The 24,796-nt window shown below is 36.9% G+C and overlaps 1 protein-coding gene across 4 annotated transcripts in view; it reads right to left on the bottom strand.

Moving 5' to 3' along the window:
* The window catches only part of MDFIC (MyoD family inhibitor domain containing), a 96,839-nt gene that overhangs the window by 20,378 nt on the left and 51,665 nt on the right, over positions 1-24,796 (bottom strand). For all 4 annotated transcript variants that reach the window (XM_069587967.1, XM_069587968.1, XM_069587969.1 and 1 more), the window contains exon 4: positions 15,462-15,734. In XM_069587967.1, coding sequence (XP_069444068.1) covers positions 15,462-15,734 — 273 coding nt within the window. The remainder of the gene's footprint in view (positions 1-15,461; positions 15,735-24,796) is intronic.

Consider the following 24,796-nt stretch of genomic DNA (forward strand, 5'->3'; position numbering starts at 1 on the left):
TAAAATACTACTCATATATATAATTATAAAATGGTCAACTGGTGTTCAAGAACCAGTATGTTCATATTTAGTTCACATTTATTTCTAACTATATTACAAAGTAACAACAGTAATCAAAGGCACTAGGTTAAAGACTAAAATAGGACGGCCGTACAGAATTCAGTACACAAGCCTGGGAACATGGCAGACCTGTTGACTTGAGGAAGCTCATTTGTAGGCCCTGAGGCAGAGCTTCCTTTGGGTTTTTCTTCTCCTTTCACTCTACTCTATAGAACACATGGAGCGAGCTACCTCCTATGGTCGACAGCTACCACAGATGCTGAAAAGTTCTTTCTACAATAACTACTCTTCCGTCATTCCAAAATGCAATTTCTGCATTCCTCACTGAACGTAATTATTAGGAAAAAATAAACAACTTCTAGTGGCAAATTTAAATATGTTATGTACAGGGATGTTATTCCCCAAGAAGTCTGGTTTCTCCAATTTGATTTCCCGAGAGAAGTCAGAGTAGAAATTTATCAGGTTTAATATGTCATAAGATGTAAGTCCATTTTGCTCTTTTCTTTCAATTATCTGCACATCTCCCCCAAACTCTTGGATTTCTCAGTCTTTAGGAGACAACTACTATTTATTTGTATGAATTTTCCCCTTCAAAATAGGAACTTTGATTAGTTTCCCTGAGCAAACTGTTTACTAATTATTCTTTTATTTTCTTCTAATTGCTTCCTATATCCACTTGATAAATGTCTACCACCTTCAGTCAAGTTTTCCCCTCAGTCAAGTGTGTGAGTAGTAGGGAAGACCTTACACGTTATCAAGAACCTGTGCTGGGAAGGGGGCCTGAGGCCACATTATGCTGCCTATCAGTTAAAATCCTTTCAGAAGATTAATCTGAAATACATTGCCCAACAGATTGTTGACTTTGATTCTTTCCTCTGTTTTCTCCCATACCTATTTATGGAGCATTACATTAAGATCACTGAAACGGTGGCAGGAGAAAAATCACAAAGTTAATTTTCTCCATGCCCTGGTATTGCTGACAATGCCTTGGTAAAAGAATATCACTAAAATGTAAAGACAACTACAACAGTTACTTAAGAATTTAGTATTTAATATCATTTTTAAAATAGAAATTTGGACATATCTTAATATGAGCAAAAATTTAAAAGGTATTTACAAAAATGTGTTCTCTGTCTTATACAACATGCAAACAGAAATGTAAGTGTACAAAACAAGTATGTTACTTGTAGTATAAAAATAGTATAAAAAAGAAATTTATACTACAAAGAATGCTTAGGATGCAAAGGGCACTAGGCAGGGATTCTTTATTTGCAACGTAATGGACTCAAAATAATATTTTTAAATGTGTAAAATGAAAAAAGATTTCAATGGAAACCAGTTATATTGAAACATTTATTATACCTCGGCTTTTAACATCATGATAAGCACTTCTTTTTTAACATATTAAAAACAAGACCTAGAGATGATCTAATAAGTACTGCAATTTAAAGTAGTGATTAACATAACTAATACTTCATGATTTCTGAAATAACCATAAACTTATTACTTTCATCTATAATTAAGTAAAATTTAGAATTTCCTTCAAAGTTTAAAGGTTACTGACATTAAGGTTACTCCCCTCAACCTGCCCCCTATCAACGTCATGGATTCTTCCCAAAGCTAAAAACTTCTGAACTGGAAGATCATAAGCACATTTTTCAAATAGCTTCCTTGCGTATTCAACTGAAACTTTCTATAGAAAAAAATTTTTTCATCTTACAAGTTTTTTTCAGAAATATGGGAACTTTATACCACGAGCTCCCTCCCCTCGCTCCCTCCCCTCTATCCTATTTCATACTACACTAGTTGAGGTTTATACAAATTAAATATAAAGGTCCTCAAAACTATGATAGTTGAACAGTATATGTAAGTATTAAAAATTACTGAGAAAATTTCTAAGAGAAACTAGTATTTCAGTGTTACCTCAATTAGTTTTAAGATTCAGGCAGTGCCATTTAAGAATGCAATTTAAAAAAATCAAATAGCAACTTAACTATATACTCTGAAAGATATCAACTGAAAGACTCTAATTCAACCAAGAAAAAAAATCATTGTTAAGCCTTGGGTCTTAAAGAGAATTTTAAAGTCATATCTTGCAAACATACAAACTAAGAATAAAACTATCTGAAAAGAGTATTAAAGCATTATTACTGAAAATGTCATGAATCATTGCCATTGAGTTCCTCTAAATTGCAATAAATTGTTGAATGAAATCATGCAAAGGGAATAAAATGAGTCAGGAGGGAAAGAAAGAAAAAGAAATAAGAGAGCAGGGTGTTGAAAGATCAACAGACAGGTGGACAGAGGTATAGAAAGTATGCTTTGGAGAAATAACCAAAATGAGACAATCAAAATTCTGGACTTGCAGACCAGATCTTTAAAGATGAAGCATCTCTGATGAGTGCACAAAACAGATATACTTCTAGGCATACTCCTGTTCCTTAAGACTCCTTTTTCAAAAATTCTTTGTTAAAAATTAATTTCCTTCCAATATTACAATTCTCAATTCATAACCATTTGAGTGTCTATTTAGCTAATAAAACACAAGATCTTCTAAGTGTAGAGGGAGTATGGTGGGGCACACACCCAAAGGAAGCAATTGAGGAAAAAAAACGTAGTAACAAAACACTAGGGAAAAAGAAAAAAAAAAAAAATAGCACCAAAGAGACCAATAAGCTACAGTATCTGTAGATAATACTATAAAATATACCATTATCAAAATAGTTTTAAAGACAAAGGAATGTGAACAATCTATTTAGGCTTAAATTTTTGAATTTTCTCTTCTAGATTGTCACTACATGGCATGAATTGAGGTAAAAATTATCCACCAGTATTTTCTTCAGTTCATCAGATGAGGTAAATACTTTTATTCTATCCTCAAAAAATGCAACTGATTTTTTAAAAGGTGAAAAATACTGTTTGCTAAGGTGGTAAAATTTAGGCTAACGTGAAACACAAGACATAAGAACAATGTTTTGATTTACCATGAGCATCTAAGATAAAAGTTTTACTGTAGGCGGTCACCTCAAATATTTGACGACAAATTAGTATCATATTTTTCTTGTGTATATACTTCACAAACTACAAGACTCATGAGTCATCAACCAGTTTTCATCAGAAGATTCCAAACATCCTGCACATTCTGTATCTCTTCCCAAAAATTTCTCCCTTTGAGAATTGTAGTATTATGCAGTGTCTAGTGCTATTATTATAACTATGAGATAATTTTTTTGAAGTCTTTCTAAAATGAATGGAAACGTCTAGCATATTTTACATCATTGCAAATGATGAAACAGTTTTAGATGGAAGGTTTGAAAAACTATAAATCTACCATGTCAAATCCTACTGGTCATTTGAAAGATCACCAGTTAAATAAATAGAAAGTGGTTAGTGTATGAACCTACCAAAGAAGGCAGTGTGAAAGATAATCTCAAAATATGGCTGGCCACTTTCTGGTAATGATCTAAAATCTGAGAGGGATGATGAGATAGAGGTACAGATATCAGTAACTACAGATGGGGTGCCTTCTAATAGATCTCTTCTGCTTCAGCTACTCAAGGGCATCCTTGTCCTGCATCATCCACCAGCTACTTCTCTACCAGCTCATTACTAACAAAACTCAATATATCCCATCTCTAAAAATATTCTTTTAGCTCACAGCCTTTTTACTATTCTCTTTTAGGAACACCCCTTGAACAGAGTAGCCTAGCTGTGCCATCTTTAATTTTCTCTACCACTTCAGTGAGACTTTTGTTCCCATCACACACCAACAGTATGAAGGTCACCAGTGATCACAGGACAATGTCAATGGTCACTTCTGATTCATCTCACTGGCTTTCTCAGTTGCTATTTGACACATGACCACTCCCTCCAACTTGAAACACAGTCTGTACTGTTTCCTCCGCCATCATTGACTACTCATCCCATTTTTTTTCATAGTGTCTGTTCATTTTCTGACTTATTGAACAGGTCTAGAGCTCAGTTCTTGCATCACTAATTGACTGTACTTCCTGGGCAGTAGTTCTTAACCCTGCATGGATCTTAGAGTCTTGTGGAGAACTTCCATAGCAGTGGCCACTAACCTTTTTGGCACCAGAGACCAGTTTCGTGGAAGACAGTTTTCCCATGGACTGGTCTGCGTGTGGGGAGGTGGTTTCAGGGTGATTCCAGCATGTTACATTTATTGTGCACTTTATTTCTGTTATTATTACATCATTTCCACCTCAGATTATTAGGCATTAGATCCTGGAGGTTGGGGACCCCTGTTCTAAAGGATTCTGATGCCTTGGTCCCACTCCACTTGAGTTAGGTTCTCTGGGGTCTGTGCCCAGAGAGATATTTCACATTGTACTCCCTTTGTCCAGAAGTTCTTACTTCAGATACCCAGGTGCTGGGATTGAGAACCACAATCCCAGGGGATCCCATGCGCTGAACATTCTGTACTCTGATGACTCACAAAACATCTCAGGGTGCAGATCTTTCCTCTCACCTTCAAACTCCTCTACCCAACTGCTTATTTCACTGTACCACCTGTAAAGAAAATGGGCATCTCAAATTGTTCAAAACCAAACCCTGTTCTTCTCACCTCTATTAATGGTAACTCCATACATTCAACTGCTTGGACCAAATAACCTAGAGTCATCCTTAACCCTCGTCTTTCTCTCACACTGAAATATCACCCTTCAATAAATCTTGCTCTGCCTTCAAAATACATTCATACACAACACTATCTTACTATTACCACTCTGATCCAACCCTGTCATCTCTCAGCTGAGTTACTGCAAGAGTCACACAGCAGGCCCCCAGGCCCTCTTTCTTTGGCCGCTGTGTACCTATAGTCTACACTCTGCACAACAGACAGGTGATGCTTAAAAATGGTGAGTCAGATCATGCCTATCATCTGCTCAAGCCCTATCACTGGCTTCCTACCTCACTCAAACCAAAATCAAAATCCTTAAAATGGGTCATTAGGTCCCTCCATAATCTATGCCCTGCTTTACTGTTTAGTTCTTAGAGATATGTCATTTTAGAATAAGACATCTGAAGGTATCTGGGGTGTTTTGTTACCTTCAGGAATAACAAAAGACCTAACAGGTGTTTGTTACCACCTTAGAAACCTGCGAATCTAACTATTGTTAGATTCTGAAAAAAGCCCACACACCAAAAGTGATCACTGTGTAAGAGACAGTCACAATTCATTTATAGAAGCTGGAATTTTGATCTTAACTTTTAGAGCTTTTGCTTGTGACAGTAATTCAGTGAAGAGTAAACCACATTAAGGTCCTCACTGGTGGGTCAATCACTAAAGAATCTGCCTGCAATACAGAAGACCCAGGTTCAATCCCTGGTTTGGAAGGATCACCTGGAGAAGAAAATGGCAACCCACTCCAGTATTCTTGCCTGGGAAATCCCATGGACAGAGGAGCCTGGGGTGGGGGCTACAGTCCATGGGGTCACAGTCTGATATGACTTATAGCAACTAAACCACCACCAGCAGACCACATTAAAACACAAATTTACTTTAAATACATTTTAAAGTTAAGCTACTAGATTCTGCAGTAATTTCCTTACTCATCTTTCCCATAGTTTTCTTCTCTTTAGCCGTGTGTTTACTTGTTTGGGCTCCTGATAGCTCAGTTGGGAAAGAATCCACCTGCAGTGCAGGAGACCTGGGTTCGATCCCTGGGTTGGGAAGATCCCCTGGAGAAGGGAAAGGCTGCCCACTCCAGTATTCTGGCCTGGAGAATTCCATGGACTGTATAGACCACGGGGTAGCAAACAGTCAGATATTACTGGGCGACTTTCACTCGTTTATGTTCTGTTTTATTTCCTGTCCTATACTATGTGTAAAAGTTACAATTAAATTCAATTAAGGGCCTTATCAATCTAAATTCTAAGAAGCTATTAATTTCCATCAACCTGTGGTCTAAACACAAATCAGGAATTTGGAACTCAGATTCATAAATGTCTGCTGGGTCAGTGTCTTCCATTCAAATGCAATGAATACTTCTGGAATGAAGGAGGAGTGGGGACTTGAGTTAGATGCTTTTTGAGTAACTTTATGGGATAACTTGGTATGAAAGTGAAAGAACGTGAAGTCACTCAGTCATGTCTGACTCTTTGCAACCCCATGGACTGTAGCCTACCAGGGACCTCTGTCCATGGGATTTTCCAGGCAAGAATACTGGAGTGAGTTGCCATTTCCTTCTCCAGGGGATCTTCCCAACCCAGGGATTGAATCTGGGTCTCCTGCATTGTGGGCAGATGCTTTACCATCTGAGCCACCAGGAAAGCCCAACTTGGTATATGAAGACATGATTAGAAAGGAATTATCAACGATACTCCCATAAAGAGTGGAGTCACCTACATTAACAATTCAATAAATGCTTCTCTGGTTGCTCAATTCTCATGCTTTGATAATGGATGTGTATTTACATAATCCAAACTCTAGATTTATAATCCAAACTCTAGATCTAAATGCTAAATATCATTTCTTTAAATGATATGCTGGCTTGTCAATAAGGTTATCATTATTACCTTCTTAAATCTTCAAACTTTCCCTCTCTCCTGGATCCTTTCCATCCCAATATAAACAAAAACCTTTTCCATCTTAAAACCTCTTTGGACGTTGACCTTTCTAGAGCTATCGTTATTAGTGTGTTTTATCACATTCCGCAACCCATATCATTCTGACTTCTCTACAAAAATGGCTCTTAATTAGGTCACCAAATGACATCCACATGGTTAAATTCAATAGAATCATTTCAATTCTCATCTGACTGAGGTGTCACAATAGCTGGCGCAAGCTTCTCCCTTGACTCAAAGCATTTATTCCCTGGTATCCAGGACACCACCCTCTCCAGTTTGTTTCTTCTCTCACCTTTCCTATCGACTCCTCTTGGCCAGATCATCTTCCTCTTCTTTTTGCTTTCTGACCTCTCCCCTAGGCTATCTTATCAGCGCTATAGCCACACTCTGACATCACTTTTAGAGAAAAGCCTGAACTTTCTATGGCATTGTCTCCCCAGTGCTCAAGCTAAACCCACTCTCCCATTCCACCAAGCTGGCTGGCCTCCAGTGATCCCTGAGTCACTCAGTTCTCAGTCATCTGACTTTTGCTCTTAAATCTCTACTGAAGAAAGATGCATGGTTTCAAATATCTCCTCTAAGAGAACTAACAGAAATTAGTGTGCTTGCTTTTAACTCCTTCTCTGAAGTTATATATTGCCAAATGTTCTTGGATTGTGTGTCATTATTGGAAATTGCACAAGTCTACAATTCATCTCCTGATCAGCCTCAAACTATATTCAGCTATTCTTCACGATTTCCTAAATTTCAGTTCCCTTTCCGAACTAACTGAACTAGACGATGAATGACAGTCCTGATTAAAATGCATTAATCGGACTGCTACTCTAGTTCTGGGCCAGGACTCCTCGATACAATCCTGAAACCCTACAGAAAACCATCACTGCCCACACATCGCATGACTTTTGAGGTTGAAAATGGACTGTAATCCAGGATAAGCCTGGCTGCTGCACTTACCTGTTACTGTTTCACCTAATGAAAACATCATCTAAACTTACCATCATCAAAGAAAAAATTAAAACCCTGATATATTAATAGGGTTATTAGGTTATTCAGTTCTTTCCACTTAGCCTATTATTCTTTCCACTAAGCTGGGTTTCTAAATAACCTCTTCACTCAGCTACCCCACACCCCAATGCTTCCCAGCCAATCTAGCTGTATCTCCATTGTTTTATTTCCTCCTTACCCACCTCCTGTGTGAGTGCTAAGCTAACTCAAATTCTTAGAGCAGTGGTCTAAGCTTGTGTACAAAACCAAACACCAGAGGTGGAGTCCATACACAGTGGATAGTTATCTCTTCTTTCAGGTGTCAACAGGTATAAAAGAAGTGGTCTGAGATTTTGAGGCGTTTCTGTTTCAAATCTCAAATTATATACTTTAGAACCTTGTAAAATCTTTGCTTTTCACCAAATGGATGGATATAACTTACTATAGATCATAGATTACAAAGTTAACCTATTTTCCTAAACTCAAAAGGAAGTGTATTTAAATATTTACTTTCAGCCCTAAAGTAATATCACTTATAATTCGATAGATGATTTTTTAAGAACAGTTGATTTAATATTTTAATGATTTATACTTTGACATCGTCAACTCTGATCATACCTGTTTTCCACACACCCTTCTCTTTGTGTTTGGAGAAGGAAATGGCAACCCACTCCAGTATTCTTGCCTGGAGAATCCCATGGATGGAAGAGCCTGGTAGGCTACAGTCCATGAGGTCGCAAAGAGTCGGACACAACTGAGCGACTTAACTTCTCTTTGTATTACTGTTTCAATTAGCTTGCTGGTTGAGAAAAGAAAATTATTAAAATCCTATTTTCCAATGGACTGGCAAATATTGCATCAGAAAGCAGAATTCTAAACCTTTCTCCCACACAAGTATTCTGACATGGAATGGAAGGCACTGTGCCTGAGAAAACAAAACAAAATAAAACAAAATATCATGCAAGCAAATGAAGTATTTTGAGGAACACAGCAATATATCTTGCCAAAGTCACAGAAAATTTGTTTCTGGAGGCTCAGATTATAATGTTATAGTCAGATCATGAAGTCCTATTATTATCCTTCCACTAAAGTACTAGTACTTCTAGAAGTTTGGTGTGTTTTTTTTTTGGCCTCATTTAGCTCAAATATTTGCACTCCCTTCAATCTCCCCATTTCATCTCCCTTGAGGATTGCAGCAATTTCCGAGATATCAACTATGACGTCTGTGAAATGTTGAAGAGTAAGTGCTTGCGTTCTCCAATTTATACCCCTTACTTGCTTCATCATTTACTAAATAGTTACGATAAGTCAGGTACTAGGCTCTGTGCTTGAAGCCAAAAGATGGATAAAACCAAATCTTTGCCTTCAGTAAGATTACATTTTAGTGCAGAAAGAGTTAAACTCCAGTCTCATTTTGTATTTGGAAGACACTGTGGGGACCCAAAAGAAGAGTAATCAGCCCAGAACTGGGGCATCAGGAGACGACCCTTGAGTTCTGAAAAAAATATGGAGAGGTCATGAAGGCGAAGTTATGAGAAATATGAGGAAGAGAAGTGGCAAAGTCAGTCAGCTATGTTGTTAAATGTTTGTGCTTGCAGTTGAAGGCACAATTTCAAGTGTAAGGAGAGAAGAGGAAGTGGTGAGGTCAAGGAAAGATATTTTTACCAGTGATTCTCAAGGAAGGAGGGGGTGGAACCTATTTGAATCACCTAGTGGGCTTTTCAAACTGACCTGGTCAATTGTGTACATCTCCTTTGAAGCCTGTGTGCCCCACCCAGACTGCCTCCCAGAGTCATGGCTGTCCTCCTCCTACTCATGATCCGATGCAGGGGGAAATACACTGAAAAGGGGAGGAAGAAGAGTCTAAACACAAGACAGAGAAGAGTCATAAAGGTAAGAAGTCAAGAGGCTAGTTTAAAGACAAGCAGAGGGTACCAGTAAAATGGGAGAGGACTGGGCTGAAGTCTGTCCATATATGTCCAAAGCTTTCCTGAAGAACCTGTTAGCATGCCCAATTCACAAAGTCTATAACTAATTCATTTTATCTATGATAATAGTTCATTACTAAAATACAAAAAGATCATAAAGGTGATGAGAGTACAGATGCTTAGTATATAGCAGTATTCTGGGTTTATATAATTGCAACTATGGAATTTCTGTATCATGGAGAGAAAAGAAATCTTAATGTTTCAAAAAAATATATACAATGGGCATAAAATGATATCCTTCAGAGAAATCGTAAGTATCTGGCTACATTAGAACAACAGGGCTTCCCAGGCTGCCTATGGACTGATCCCTTCCAGTCTCACCTCTCCTAATTTGACTCCTCAGCAGCAAAGTACTTAATGGTTCTCTGAACAAAACACCTTATTTCACAAGCCTCTTTCAGTCTTTTGGAATGCCTCTTTCAACTCCCTTACCTTCTCTTAACTTTCAGTTCTCCATCAAGGCATTGCCTTGTCTAGAAAGCTGACATTGCTGACCCTTCCTTCCCTGTGTGCTCCTTCATGATGATGATGAGAACACCATCCAAGTACTTCATCCAGGCCAGGCTCTTTTATAACTAAAACCGAATGCAAAATCAACTCAAATACTCTTCCAACCATCCTATGATACAGGTGACTAATTATATCCCTATTTTACAGTAAGCCACTGAGGGACAAAGAGGTTAAGTGACCTACTCAAGGACACATCATGGGCCAATAGTAAAGCCAATGTTTGAACTGAGCAGACTGGTTCTAGAGTTTGTGCTCTGACCACTAGGCTATGTGGCCTCTCTGATTTAAAACAAGACTGATCCTCAGTACTGCCATGCATATGATGCCCCTGACTCTTGTTCAACAGTTATATTTAATGAACTGCTGGGACTAGATATGCAGTTTCTCTGTAAGTACTTAATCTATGTTTCAGTATGAAAGTGAAAGTGTTAGTCACGTCCAATGCTTTGTAACCCTATGGACAGTAGCCTGCCAGGCTCCTTTGTGATATTTTCCAGGCAATGATACTGGAGTGGGTTGCCATGTCCTTCTCCAGGGGATCTTCCCAATCCAGGGATTGAACCTGGGTCTCCTACACTGCAGGCAGATTTTATTCTTCTTCTGTTTTTTTTAAACCATTTGAGCCACAAGAGAAGCCCATTATGAAATATGTTAAATAGAAAATATCACTAAAAAGTATAAAATCTCCTCAAAGTATCTTTGTTGAAACTTAGTTTTTACAAAATCACAATAGCATCATTGGCACACATGTGTTAGGATTTACGATAAGGAAAAAATCATCTTAGAGTCTAATGAAAGCTCTTAGCAATTTGAATATTATATGATAATAAATTATACAATGATTATTTCAAAGGTCAAGAATCTTAAACATGTCTTAAAAAAATCTCTACCTGGGTGATGCAATCAAGAAATTGAAGTAATGTATGTATGAATATTTAATTATACAAACAAGTAGGAATCTACTAATTTAATAATATTCAAATAAAATGTACAGTATTTCCCCACATGGGTATTTTTTTTTCCTCTATTGCATAAAAGGAATTTTTAAAAGAACATATTTTAAATGAATATGAGCACATATTTTACTTTCCAGTGCTAGCTTCATGGAGGTGGTTTGGAATAAAACATTGCATCACTTATTAACTCAGGGAAAACAATGAAGCTATTGTACCGGGGATGACTGTAAGTTTAAGAAAAACATTTTGACTCAGACCCAGTCAAGCTTCTTCAGCAATTTACAGTCTAGCAGGGAAGGAAAATGGACACAGAACATAGGTATGAAAATTGTTTTCAAAACTTTAGTTGGAAGAGTTTAAAGGAGGCAAATGTATACTAATCACAAGATCCTTGCCTGACCCACAGCTGGAATGATATCAGCATCCCATGTGATGTTGGAAAGGCCAGTAAATTACCTTTCCTCAGAGAACTTAAAGGCAAAATAACACAGTGGTGTCGGGGATAGACCATGGAGCCAGGATGGTCTAGGTCTGAATCTCATTTCTGTCATGTACTAATTGAGTTTGGCGCATTCACTTATGTCTGTGTGCCTCGGTTTTCTCACTTATAACTAGATAATTACATATAGCTCACAGAATGACAGTACTGTTGGGAGGGTTAAATGACTTCACGTGCATGAAAGTGAAAGTGAAGTCGCTCAGTCGTGTCCGACTCTTTGCGACCCCATGGACTATAGCCCACCAGGGTCCTCCATCCATGGGATTCTCCAGGCAAGAGTACTGGAATGGGTTGCCATTTCCTTCTCCAGGGGATCTTTCCCACCCAGGGATCGAACCCAGGTCTCCCGCATTGCAGGCAGACGCTTTACCGTCTGAGCCACCAGGGAAGTCCTTCATGTGCATGAAGCAGGTAGAAAAGTTACGTAGATTAGAATAATCTATGGTACAAATCTTCATAACTGAATCAACATAGCTTAAAAAGAGAAATCTGATGGAACCCATGTCTATTTGTCCTGAAGCCTTAAATAATCCAGATTAAAGACATATGAAAAGATGTCACCAACTCACTGACGCAACTGTGAGGCTGAGTCAATCCTTACCTCTATATAAGCAATGGGCTCACATCATAGCAGTGTTTTCCAAACTGTCATCAAAGCACCCCTTAATGAAACACAATGAAATAGTGTTCTTGCCTGGAAAATCCCAGGGATGGCGGAGCCTGGTGGGCTGCCGTCTATGGGGTCACACAGAGTCGGACACGACTGAAGTGACTTAGCAGCAGCAGCAGCATGAAATAGTTATATATTTAATTTCATCATCTGAACCAGAAAAATGCCTCTGGTTATCACTGTTGTTTATGTGTAGTACAAAAGTCATAACCACAAACACTTTATCCAGAAAAAAAGCACATTGCCAGACCAGGCAAGGTTAGGTATTTTTGCGGTTTTCAGCAAATACCAGTTTGCTACTTGTTTGCTCATTTTGCTGTAAGAATAGGCAATCCATTTTTAATAGTATCACAAATCAGGCCTCTTCAAGACCTACTGTTCTCACATATAGGCCTCCAAATGCTGTCTCTGTTTAACAAAACTATTTAGAGTAGCCCAGACTTGGAAGCAACCTCAGTGTCTATTGACAGATGAATGGATAAAGATGATGCTGTACATATATACAAAGGACTATTACTCAGCAATAAAAAATAAATAATGCTATAAAAAGAATGAAATTATGGTATTCACAGAAACAGAAATGGACCTAGAGATTCTCATACTAAGTGAAGTCAGTCAGAAAGAAAGACAAATATCATGATATTTTTTATGATGTGGAAGCTAAGAAAATGAAAGAAATTAACTTTATTTACAGAATAGAAATAGACTCACAGACTTTGAAAACAAACTTATGAAGGTGGAAAGGAGGTGGGGGAAGGATAAATTAGGAAATTGGGATTAACAGATGCACACTATATAAAAAGAGGTAAATAGCACACAGAACTACACTCAATATCTTGCAATATCCTATAATAGATAAAAATGTAAGAAAGAATATGTATATATTTAACTGAATCTCTTTGCTGTACACCTGAAACTAATACAACCCTGTAAATCAATTATATGTCAATAAACTGAAATAAATTTTTTAAATTAAAAAAAATTTCTGCCATTGTTTTATTCCACAGACATTAGATTTCTGCTCACCACGATTCACATATTTTATACAGCAAAAGACCTGCTCTGAGAACAAAGCAGCTCTGCTATAAAGCAAGCACACAGAATCTTGGAACTGAAACTAACTTCTTTTTCAGTTTCTAACCAAAGCATTTTCTTAAAAAAAATAAGTCCCAGAGAACAAACTTACCTTTAAAACTGAAGGCCAGAAGAAACAAAATTTGAGGGTACAACCTTAAATAGCAGCAAAAAGTAGGACAATGTCTATCTTTGAGAAAATATGAAATAGGACAATGGAATTTTCATCTTAATTCAAGTAATCACAAAGAAACGTACTATCAGGTTAAACTGTATAGCAAAGCAGTGAAATAGTGGGCAGGACATTGTAAAATATACTTAGACAATTCCATTGGTGTTGCTGTTCCTCATTCCCCTAATCCAATATGGAACAGATTTTGTGATAACAGAAGGATTACAAGGGACTTCCGTTATCCACACCTTTATCCACCCTCATCCACAGCAGCCATAAGGATGGGTGGATGACAGGGGAAGAGGAACATGAGATGGGAAAAGCAGGAAGAGGAGAGAGGGAGAGCAGAATTTTACTTCATTTATGTACTAGTGGTTTTCCTCTTCCTTCCTATGTTAGTTACAAAGCTGCATTCTTTCATTAAATTCAGAGATGGTATTAAAAAATAAGCAAAAATATATAAAACTCCATAAGGTATTTCAAGTTGGATTGCCATGCAAATATTACCATTCTTTAAAATCAGTAAATATCAAATGGAGAATTAGAGGTTAGGAGCACAATAGGAAAAGTCAAATGTATAAAACAAGTAGATTTCAATTGCATTCAATTATTTCACCCAATCACCTAGAAGCAAAGATCCTCTAAAGAAAATTGCATTGCCTTCCCAACTCCTTAGAGAGCCAGTTTAGTTAACAGCCTACCTATGCTTCAGAGATGACCACGCAGCTTACATGTCAAACTCATTTTAAAGTGTCAATCATGTCCTTTTCAATCTAATTAGTTTGGAAAGTAGTGTCACTGACCTGGCACTATGCAGACCATTTATTATCATATCATTTGATCAACCTAACACTTTACCTCAGTTGAGTTTGAGACACCTGTAGCCAAAATGTAATATCCTTTCTCCCACTCATGACTAGTAACTCTCGATACAATTTCCTATTTACAACTCAATTTATCTCGATGAATAAGCATGGCCAACTTCACAGAAGCATCCCCAGAATTTCCTTTATTTAAAATTTCATGATAATTTAAATAGAAAGGTGAATAAGAAAAATATTTGTATTATATATACGTAATATATATACACACACACACGGGTATGTGTACATATAAGATCTGAGTTTTTGATGCCAATGAACTGCTAAAAGGAGAAGAGAAAGAGCAGAGGAACATGTATATATGCTGAGAGAAATTTGGGACCTTGAACTTGAGGGAAAGTGATTTTTTTAACATAAATTCACAAGCCATTTTTATAAAAGGAGTTTGTAGGTTATAAACCCAATGCCATCAGATGGGCTTGTGTTATAATAAAGGAAAACTTTTCCTACTTCGTAGTATTTCATTAATGAGGTAATTGCTAATTCTTGAGAGGTCAGAGAATACAGCCCAGTGCCTCTAAGGGAGGATCTAGAGGGCAGACCACCATGAGCTTGGAACAAAGCAGAGTTGGGCGAGGGGTGCTGCCCTTGACAGCACTGGTAACTGGAAGATGCTAGTCAGTCAAGCAAGAGTTCACCTAGCCCTTTCTCTGTCAAGAGCATGAAAATTACCAAATGTTTGCTTTTAGTTTTGCCTATTTAATAACTGAACTGCAAGAAAAAATATAAGCAGGTATCTCTGAATCAGAGATTTACATACTGAATCAGGGACTGAAAAACTACATACAATCATATTCCACCAAAACATGGTATTCACATTTTAAAATGTGGTTTAAAAAGAAGTATAGCAGCTATATTTAAAGTTATGACTGTTCACTCCAGAAGACAATCTAAAAGCAGGATGTCAGCCGCCAATGCTTCTGTTATAGCCTGGGCTTTCCTTTGGGGAAGTTGCATTTTACCAAAATTCCTGTTTGGAGGCAAAGCAACATTCTTCATACATTTGCTTGATCAAATAATTCTTTGTGAATATGGTTTTACATCTGGTCAAGTAAAACACGCATACGCATCACACTTACCTTCAGGTGAAGAGCCCGTCTTTTGGGAAAAGACAGCATTTACTTTACTCTTCTTACTGATGTCACTGTTTACAGACAAGCTGGAGTGAATTTTTCTATGCATTTTTTGAGAAACGGGTGCTGAGAGTCTTCGATTCTCTGCAGATACGTGTTTGGCCCCATGGTGGATTCCATTGCCATTGCTCAGACTTGGGTGGCCGTTCTTTATCTTGCTTATTTCCTCCTCACTTTCCTGCACTGCAGTTTGAAGCTGAGGCAAGCGCTGAGGTTGGGCTAAGTGAAAAAGAAAAAGAAAAAGAAAAACAGGAAATATTTTTCCAGTTAAAAAAATGAGTATTTGGAAATAATCAAAATCCAATCAGTAACAGACTTTCTTGGGTTTTATCCATGATCCTAGCGGGGGGTGGGAGAGGGACACACAAATAAAGATGAATACAGAGAAAGCATAATTACTAAAAGAGAAATGGAAAAGGGTCATCAAGAGTAACTTTACATAAGGGACACAAAAAGAAGAGGAAAAAACGGTGTTTCTTTTAAGTAAATTTCAGTTGGAAATCTGAAAAAGGTAATTCAAAACTCATTCAACAGCTAAGTCCCAGGTCCTATTTTGGGTGCCACAGACACTGCAATATTATCTGAGTATCCCTGACAATGAAAAACTACTCAACTGCCTTTTGAGACAAAAGGAAAGGAACAAAGAATTGAAGCATCAAAGCTGGATAAGACGGTGTGTTGTATTGTTTTCTTTTTAATTCCACTTTAAATTCTGAAGAAAATCTTTTCCATATTTTTTTTAAAATAAACCATTTATGGAAACTTAGGAATAGAAGAGAACTTCCTTAATCTGATAGAACACATTTATCAAAATTTAATGTCAGTCCTACAGAAGTGCTCCCGTTTGGTCAGGACCAAGGAAAGAATGCCCGCCTTTACCCTCTTACGCGACACTATGCTGGCAAAAGCAATGAACACTGAAAAGAAAAAACATGTCTGAGTCTTGGAGAGGAAGAAACATTTTTGAGATGGATACATAATTGAATATTCCAGGGGAAATCTAAGAGACTATACAGTCTGAAAAACCAAGAATTTAGCAAGACGTATACATGATAAACCATATTAAATTCAGTGAAGTTCTATAAGGCAACAGTAAGCAACTAGCAAATATGCAAGAACTGAACTCTTTACAGAAACAACAAAAGAAAAACAAGCCAACAAACAAACAAAAAAGCCTGTAAGTCTCTAGGAATTAAGCTAGGAAAAAGGGGGAAGAGATTCTATGGCAAAACTGACCAAACATAATTGAAAGACATTAAAAAAAAAACTAATAAATGAAAAGATTGTAAGTATGTTAATTCTGGTAATATAGTAATTATCCCCAATTTATGTAATGCAATTCCCATAAAAATTCTAAAAGGCTTATATGTGGAACTTGACAAAGGGATCCAAAATTTTATAAGAGTAGTCAAGAATCACTAAGGAAATTTTAAGGAAGAAAGAGAGGATTGTGGGATTTGACTTAGATAAAAACTCTTATCTTGAAATTACAGTAACTAAAGTGAAAAGTGAAAGTGAAGTCACTCAGTCATGTCCTACTCTTTGTGACCCCATGGACTGTAGCCTACCAGGCTCCTCCGTCCATGGAATTTTCCAGGCAAGGGTACTGAGTGGGTTGCCATTTCCTTCTCCAGGGGATCTTCCCGACCCAGGGATCGAACCCAGGTCTCCTGCATTGCAGGCAGACACTTTACCATCTGAGCCACCAGGGAAGCACAAATCATATAAACAGTTCATATTTATCACTCAAATCTTTTTTTTTCTTTTTTTCTGCCACACGGCATGTGGGATTCTTGGTTCCCCAATCAGGGATTGAACCCACACCTGCTGTGAAAGTCTTAACCACTGGACCACCAGTGATTGGGCTTTCCCAGTGGCTCAGCAGATTGCTTGCCAATGCAGGAATGGTGAGTTCAATCCCTGGGTCAGGAAGATCCACTGGAGGAGGAAATGGCAACCCACTCCAGTATTCTTGCCTGCAGAATCCCATGGACAGAGGATCCTGGTGGGCTACAGTCCTTGGGGTTGCAGAGTCAGATATGACTGAATACACTCACACACATGGACTGAGACAGTATGGCCTTGGTCCAGACATAGACAAAACCAATGGAACAGGAGAGCAAGTCACCAAAGTACTTGTGTATGCAAATACAAATGCATCTGATACAAAGAAATTTCAGATGTTTTCAATGTTTATAAATGAAGAATTTAAAAGAAACATATAAAATAACATTTATTGGCATGACACTAAAAAGGGAAAACTAATTTCTTTGGCCAACAAATCACAAAACAAGCACAGTGACTACTGATCATCTATGCTGCCCAGCATTTCTAAAGACCCTCATAGATTTTGATAACTTCCTCTAACTCATCCCTACATTCCTCAAGTTAGAGGGCACGTATGTAACTTACATTCTACCAAGCAGAAGCACAACTCACATGCAGAAGTACGGATGCAAGATGGCAGCCACACCCGGGTGGTGGAGCCTCTCAGCACAGACAGTAAAGGGGGCATTTGTCGATCTTGGCAGTGGGTGCAGTGTCTGGTGTCCACTTCCTAGCAGATCAGTGGGCAAAGCATGCAGTAGTAGTAAGGTTTTTCATTAGGAAAGCACCCATTTGGTGGGCATGATCCTTGGCTGTAAAACTCCTGGGAGAGTCTATATGCTACTGATAAATATTTTCTATTTAAATCAGCTAAAATGGATTCTGGTTTTTGAAGCTCAGAGTCCTGATCTCCCCCACAAATGTTATCTATTTACATTGGTTAAGTAATGAGTTCTTAAAACCCACATTTATCTTGCTGGTATAGGTCCAAAGCAGAGTTATCAATCATAGAATTTCAGCAAAAAAACAGCAACAGCAAAAACAATTTGGTGTCAAATTTTACTATTTTATCATTTCCTGGAATTTCAAAATACGAAGCTGCTGTTTTAATTAGTCTTTTCTGTTTAAGATTATGAACAGTTATGAAATGTTAATTAAATCTGAATACTAAGAGGTCGACTTAGAAACAAGTATAGCACACAACACTGTAACAGTTACACATAGAACTGATAATGGCTAAAATGGACTAATTATCTGTTATCTTGGGACTACCTAAGACTTCATAAATATTTTTGACAAATTAGACAGGTCTTTAGCACACATTGTTTACTTCCATTCTTGTTCACATATGCTATGTCTCTTGAAAAATATCTTAACATACCAGACTATTTTATTCCTCATGAATGTACACATTGTAAGAAAAAAGTTTATTATTCTTCTTTTACTTAACAAAAGCATCCTTTCATACCAAGTTTATTAATGTTAATACCCAATTTATAAAACTAATATATGAACTCTTAGAGTTAATCCGTTTTTTAGTGACAAAGGAGAATAATTATCTAAACATTTAGTATTTGAGAATAGCACAGAGTAATGGCTGTAAAATTTATCAAAATGTTTTGTTTTCCTCCTAACTTCTGACGCAAAGGAAAAAAGAAGAAAATGGTTATTTCTCTGCTTAGCAACTATATATGTCCTTCTCAAAGCTAAAATTGACAATCAAGGCTTGTGCAAAAGGAGATCTATTTCTTATGGGTGTGCAATCATTTGATCTAGAGATTAATTTGCTGCTCCTGTAACTTCTTGTATCAACTAGAATGACATCCTAATGACTGCTATTGAACATAAAACCAGTTATGCATATGTATTTAACGGGATGCCAAAGAAGATAGTTAAACCTAATTTGGTGTTCTTTTCAGAGCTCTTTCCAGTAATCTCACCAAATAAATGGAATGTTTTGGACCACTTCTTCTCTGAAAAGAATAATTCAAGCAATTGAGAGCTGGGTTAAGTTGAAATGTTATTGACCAATGCTGTGGAGACTTATCAATCAAAAATGCCCTGTCATATTCCATAATCCAAGATCAATTTATAATTATTATGTAACAAGCATTCCCTATAAATAAAAATAAAGGTGGTAAAAGATAATCAGGTCTTGCCACCAAATTCTAAAACCGACAGACCTGACCTATTCCTACCATCAAAATTGACTATTTGCAAATTACTGTATATGGTCAGAGTGACATTCAAACATATTCTTAATGATTTATCTACATTTCAATCTTCAAAGTTATATCTATTTCTGTTAGCAGGTAAATGATGGTACATACATTTTTGTTTCACTGCCACCTAAGTATTTTTAGTATAGTTCGTATTATGGTCAATAACCAAGTATTCCCTTTTCACTCCCAATTTCTTAACATTGTGATTTTGTCAGATGCAAGCAAATATAAGCAAATCAAAATTGGATAAAACCTAGATATATGAGTTATATTAACAGACATTCAACTTCACTGATGCTTTTTCAGAGATGTGACTTAAATCTCTGAGTAAATGTACAACTAAAACCAAATCAGAAACATGATTGCATTCCTGAATAAAGAACAAAAATGTCTGACTGACTGATTAAACCATAACTACTTAGCTTTAAATAGATTTTTTCCCCTTACCGAGTAAAAGTTGTGTATGGCTTTAAAAAAAAAAAAAAAGCACACTAATATGGGAACGACACAATGCTTCTTAAAACACAAGTGATGCCTAGGGACCCTCGCTCTCCCTTTAATGATCCACTGCTCTCATTCAGCTGTCTTTCTTTTTTCAAATCTTTACATATGTGACAGCTCTCAAAAGTAGACCATAGACCATCTGGCATTTTCAGAGGTGTAACTTGTGCAAATTCAGCTCTATTGGGAGTGCACTGCTATCTTCTGCCTGCGTTATAAAGGGACAATAGAATGTAGAACTTATGAGTTGTTTTGAATTATTCATTTTTTTGCCTGTATATTCAAGAAATTTTACAAACTCTGCATTTTGTACTACATAATCACATGCGTTAAAGGTACAAAGAAACTTTTTGACACCTCTTTTCTGCAGAAAACTGGCATTTTGTTTGATATGTGAACATTCAGCATCTGTTATATCATTCTAAACAGGATGGGTGCTTCCACAAAAGACCCCATTTTAAACTTACTCTATGTGAGCAAAAAAAAAAAAAAAAAAAGTATTCTTGAGATTTAGTAACGAATGCAATACACATCAAAATTTCAAATACCAGTTATTTGAACATTCAGCATCTCCAAACCTGGATAGCATTGGTCACCTGCTTACCATATGTGTTAAGATTTTTTAAAAAATCATTTCTCACACAATGCAGCATGATTGTAATTTTAATATCCATGATGAATAGTTACAAATGTCTTAAGAAATACTATGCTTTCTAGGTTCAAATGTTTTCAATCAGGAAGGAAACCGACAGAATTAGATCTAGCGATTTTCAGTAACAATAATAAGTATGGGAGTAATGAGTCAATAGCATGAACTTCTTTTGATAATTTAAAAAAAAACTGGGTGATACTGGAGCTAGTAATAACTACTTGAGACTGCAGCTGCTGGAGGAGCAATATAAAGCAACACTCTGCTCTAACATATAATCTATTAGCATGTGCAAATCATCTTCAGTTGCTGGTCTCTTTACACAAGTCAGATTTAATAAAATTATAAAAGAATTCTCATGCCATTTAGTCAGTTTAAATGGCTGTTGCACATATCCAAAAAAAAAAAAAAAACACCTGAATTAAACGCTTAGGATTTAAAATTGTCAGTAACAAAATGATCAAAATAGAATATGGAGAATAGAATGTGGAAGGGGGAAACTGACTTGGTATAAACCGAATTTACTCTTCCTAGGGATAGTTACAAAGCTTTTGTTGGGTACCCAGTACTATGCTACTCCTTGGTCACTATGAGACAGACAAACAGACACCCATCCATACACACACACATACACATGTAGACTTTATATATACTTATAACAAAATAGCATTTTATTAAATATACATAAAATATACATCTACATACAATAATAGGTTTAAAAGTTATTTATTTCAATATGCACTAATATGACTAAACTATATTATTGATACTTATTGTTATAATGTAAATTTGGGCTAAAATAAATGTGCTATTAGACAACTTGAATCAGCGTGATACAAACTTTTCTCAGTGTATAGACCCAGCATTCTAAAACACAGTCTGGAAGCTCCTGGCATTTTCTACCAGGAGCTTAGTTCCTCTCCAAGGGCCTTCTGAAATTTATTTCTCTCTCAAGCTTCTAAACTTTTCCATCACGTCTTCTCCATCTTCATTTTATTTAATGTGTATACTAACATATTGATATATATTTTGGAATTATAATTTTTTTAGAACCTTGACCATTTAAGAATCTCAATTAAATCCTGTGCTTACGTGACTGGGGTCTCACAGGATAGAGGGGATTGTTCTTTGATACTCTCATGTAGATTAGTAATTTTAACAGTCATTCCTTTTTAATTATTGCAAAATAAATCATCAGATGTCAGGGGTTGGAGGTACTTCTTCCCCAAACAAAAGAATACAACTTTTAGAAGTCTGGAGAATTGAGCACTTTTCTCCATTGCACAAAGAACATTTAGGAAGTACTTGAACATCTTTAAGTATAGTCTAGAAGAGGGTTTTTGCTAGCAGTTTCCCAGATCCATCCTACCCATCAGTCCCGGGTATGGGGCTAACCCATTTCCCAGCATTCCTTGCAGTTCGTTTCAGCCATGTGACCATGTTTGCTCTGAAGGGCTGAAGAGAAGAATTTATTTCTGTCACTTCTAGGCCTAGACCTTACGACTTGGGTGTGTCCTCCTTATGCTTCTTTTTCCCTGCACTTAGCAGCTACCCAGCTTTGACCACGGCTGAGGGAAATACCTTAAGAGATATTGGAGAAACCAAACAGCAAGAATCTGCATGGCAGCAGAGAGAAGAGCCTCTTACTAACCTGGAATGCTCATCTCATGCTGTTACAGAAGAAATAAACTTGGATTTAGCCATGGGATTAATGCTGCGACTCATGATAAAACATAGCTTCTACCAATACCTATGAATAACTATGTAAAGCACATCTACATATAATATACATAAACTGTCCCTAGCCCCAAAGATCCAAAAGACATCATACTTCCCTAGCAAAAAAGAAGCGAAACAGTCTAATAGTAGTGGAAAGACCACTGCCGAATCCACAGATTCTGGTGGATCTTAGAAAGCAACTGCTCCACTTTATAAGGTAGGAGCCAGTTATCACCGAGGGATAATCGTGCATGTTGTGATTCTGCAGAAAAGTTATCCCAGCCTTACTCCACCACTCTAGCACAGTGATACAACTCTGTCCAACTGCACGTTTACCATGGCTGGAAGGAAATCCAGCAGGGTGACCAACCATCCCAGCTTTCCCAGGACTGAAGGGGTGCTGGGAGGCAGAACTAATGGTTTTATAACTAGGACAGTCCCAGGCAAACTGGGACCAGTCGGTCACCTTAATATCAGGAGCAATTTGTACACAAGTATGTTCTTCAGCAAGATACTGGCAACAACAGATAGTGGGAAGTGTGTACACTTTGACAAACAAGACCCACTAAGGTTTGAATTATGGAGCCAGTATTTCCTGGTTCTCTGAGCTTGAGAAAATTATTGCATCCCTCTGGGCAGTAGGACGTTCATTGGCAAAAGGAGAGGAGATGATAGATCTCATAGACCTAGAAGGGTTTGTCTTCCCAGTTCCACCCCACTGATCTCTCCCTCCCTACTCTCCCCTACTTAACCCCCACCCCATTTGATTCTGATTTATTAGTTGGCTTTTATTTTTTATTCTGTGTTACCAGATCCTTTCCTCCCTTATAAGTCAACCCCAAACCTTCTTGTAAACAAGCAGATTTCAAATAAATATACAGTGAAATAAATTAAAAAAAATACCTTTAACAAAAGTGATCTACATTTTCTTTTTAATATCTTCATGTATTACAGAAAAGTCCCCAGGGAGTACACCAAAGAATAATACAAATCTTTATTACATCCCCTCCAAGTGGAGCTTTTGTTGCATCATGTTTTTATCCTCAAACGGATGACAAATTTGGCTTCACTTTATGCCAGCCTTTGAATATCACAGTTTTTACTTAACTTACCTGGATAAGAGGAGCCCACCACCCATACATTTGAGAATAGACTATTTTCAGTTTAAGTTAGCAGGTTTCTTTATGGATTGCTATCTGCAATCTTCTCTTATATATTAAAAGAACATATTGTCCACCTATATAATCCCATTGTGAAGATGGGGCCTCTAGTTGCTGTGGTCTCCTTTGTTCTCTGACTCAATAGGTATTTTCCATTATTTGACTTAACTGATAAAGTGACCTCTGCTTATAAGTATTTATAATTCTATGTGTGTGTGTGCTAATCGCTCAGTTGTGTCCGACTCTTGCAACCCCATGGACTGTCACTTGCCAGGCTCCTCTGTCCATAGGGATTCTCCAGGTAAGAATTAAAGATTTTAAAATTTAAAAAATAAAAAACTAAAAATTAAAAAAAATAAAATAAAAAAAAAAAAAAGAATACTGCAGTGGGTTGCCATTTCCTTCTCCAGTTATAACTGTATAGTAAACATCTACATAAATATGTGTTAATATTTTACAGAGAATAAATAGCCTAAACAGTGCTTTCTGTATGCCTGAAAATACATTAATAAAAAGATAGCACAATCCAAAAATCTATTTTACATAAGGAAATGGCAGACCACTCCAGTATTCTTGCCTGAAGAATCCCATGGACAAAAGAGCCTGGTGGGCTACGGTCCATGGGGTTGCAAAGAGTTGGACATGACTGAGTGACTAACACACACACACATATACATGGAATATGTTTAGGTATACAAAGGCATTTCCTTTGTGTGTTTTATTTTAAGATCAATTAGTGGGCAAGCAGAAGTTTGAAAAGTCCTACTGTTATCATGCTATGTTTCAACAAATAGAAGTTTTTTTCTCAAAATTCTGAAAACAAAAGCAAGTTAGGAAGTATCAGGTAGCTACACCTCACTTCAAAACTCATATCATTAATTAAACATTTTATTGACCTTGCTAGTTTCACCATGAGGCTTATAGGGAAAGATTTTTAAAACTATTATTTGTTTTTAGATGTAATCACTTTAAAATCACCTGGTTTTCTATCACAAAGGGATAGAACATATCAAATATTATCTTTTCAAATAACATATCTAAAACACTTGGCTTACTTAGCATTTACAAACATTAGGCAGCATATACAAAAGTAAAATTAGAGTGGATGGCATCTAAAAAAGCATATACTGAAAATCCCAAATATCTGAAATTTTCCGATTCATCCAGAGTTTTTACATACCGATTGCAGCTTTGAAGGACCAC

This window comes from Ovis canadensis, chromosome 4 (genome assembly GCF_042477335.2).
Source record: "Ovis canadensis isolate MfBH-ARS-UI-01 breed Bighorn chromosome 4, ARS-UI_OviCan_v2, whole genome shotgun sequence".
NCBI classification, from domain to species: domain Eukaryota; kingdom Metazoa; phylum Chordata; class Mammalia; order Artiodactyla; family Bovidae; genus Ovis; species Ovis canadensis.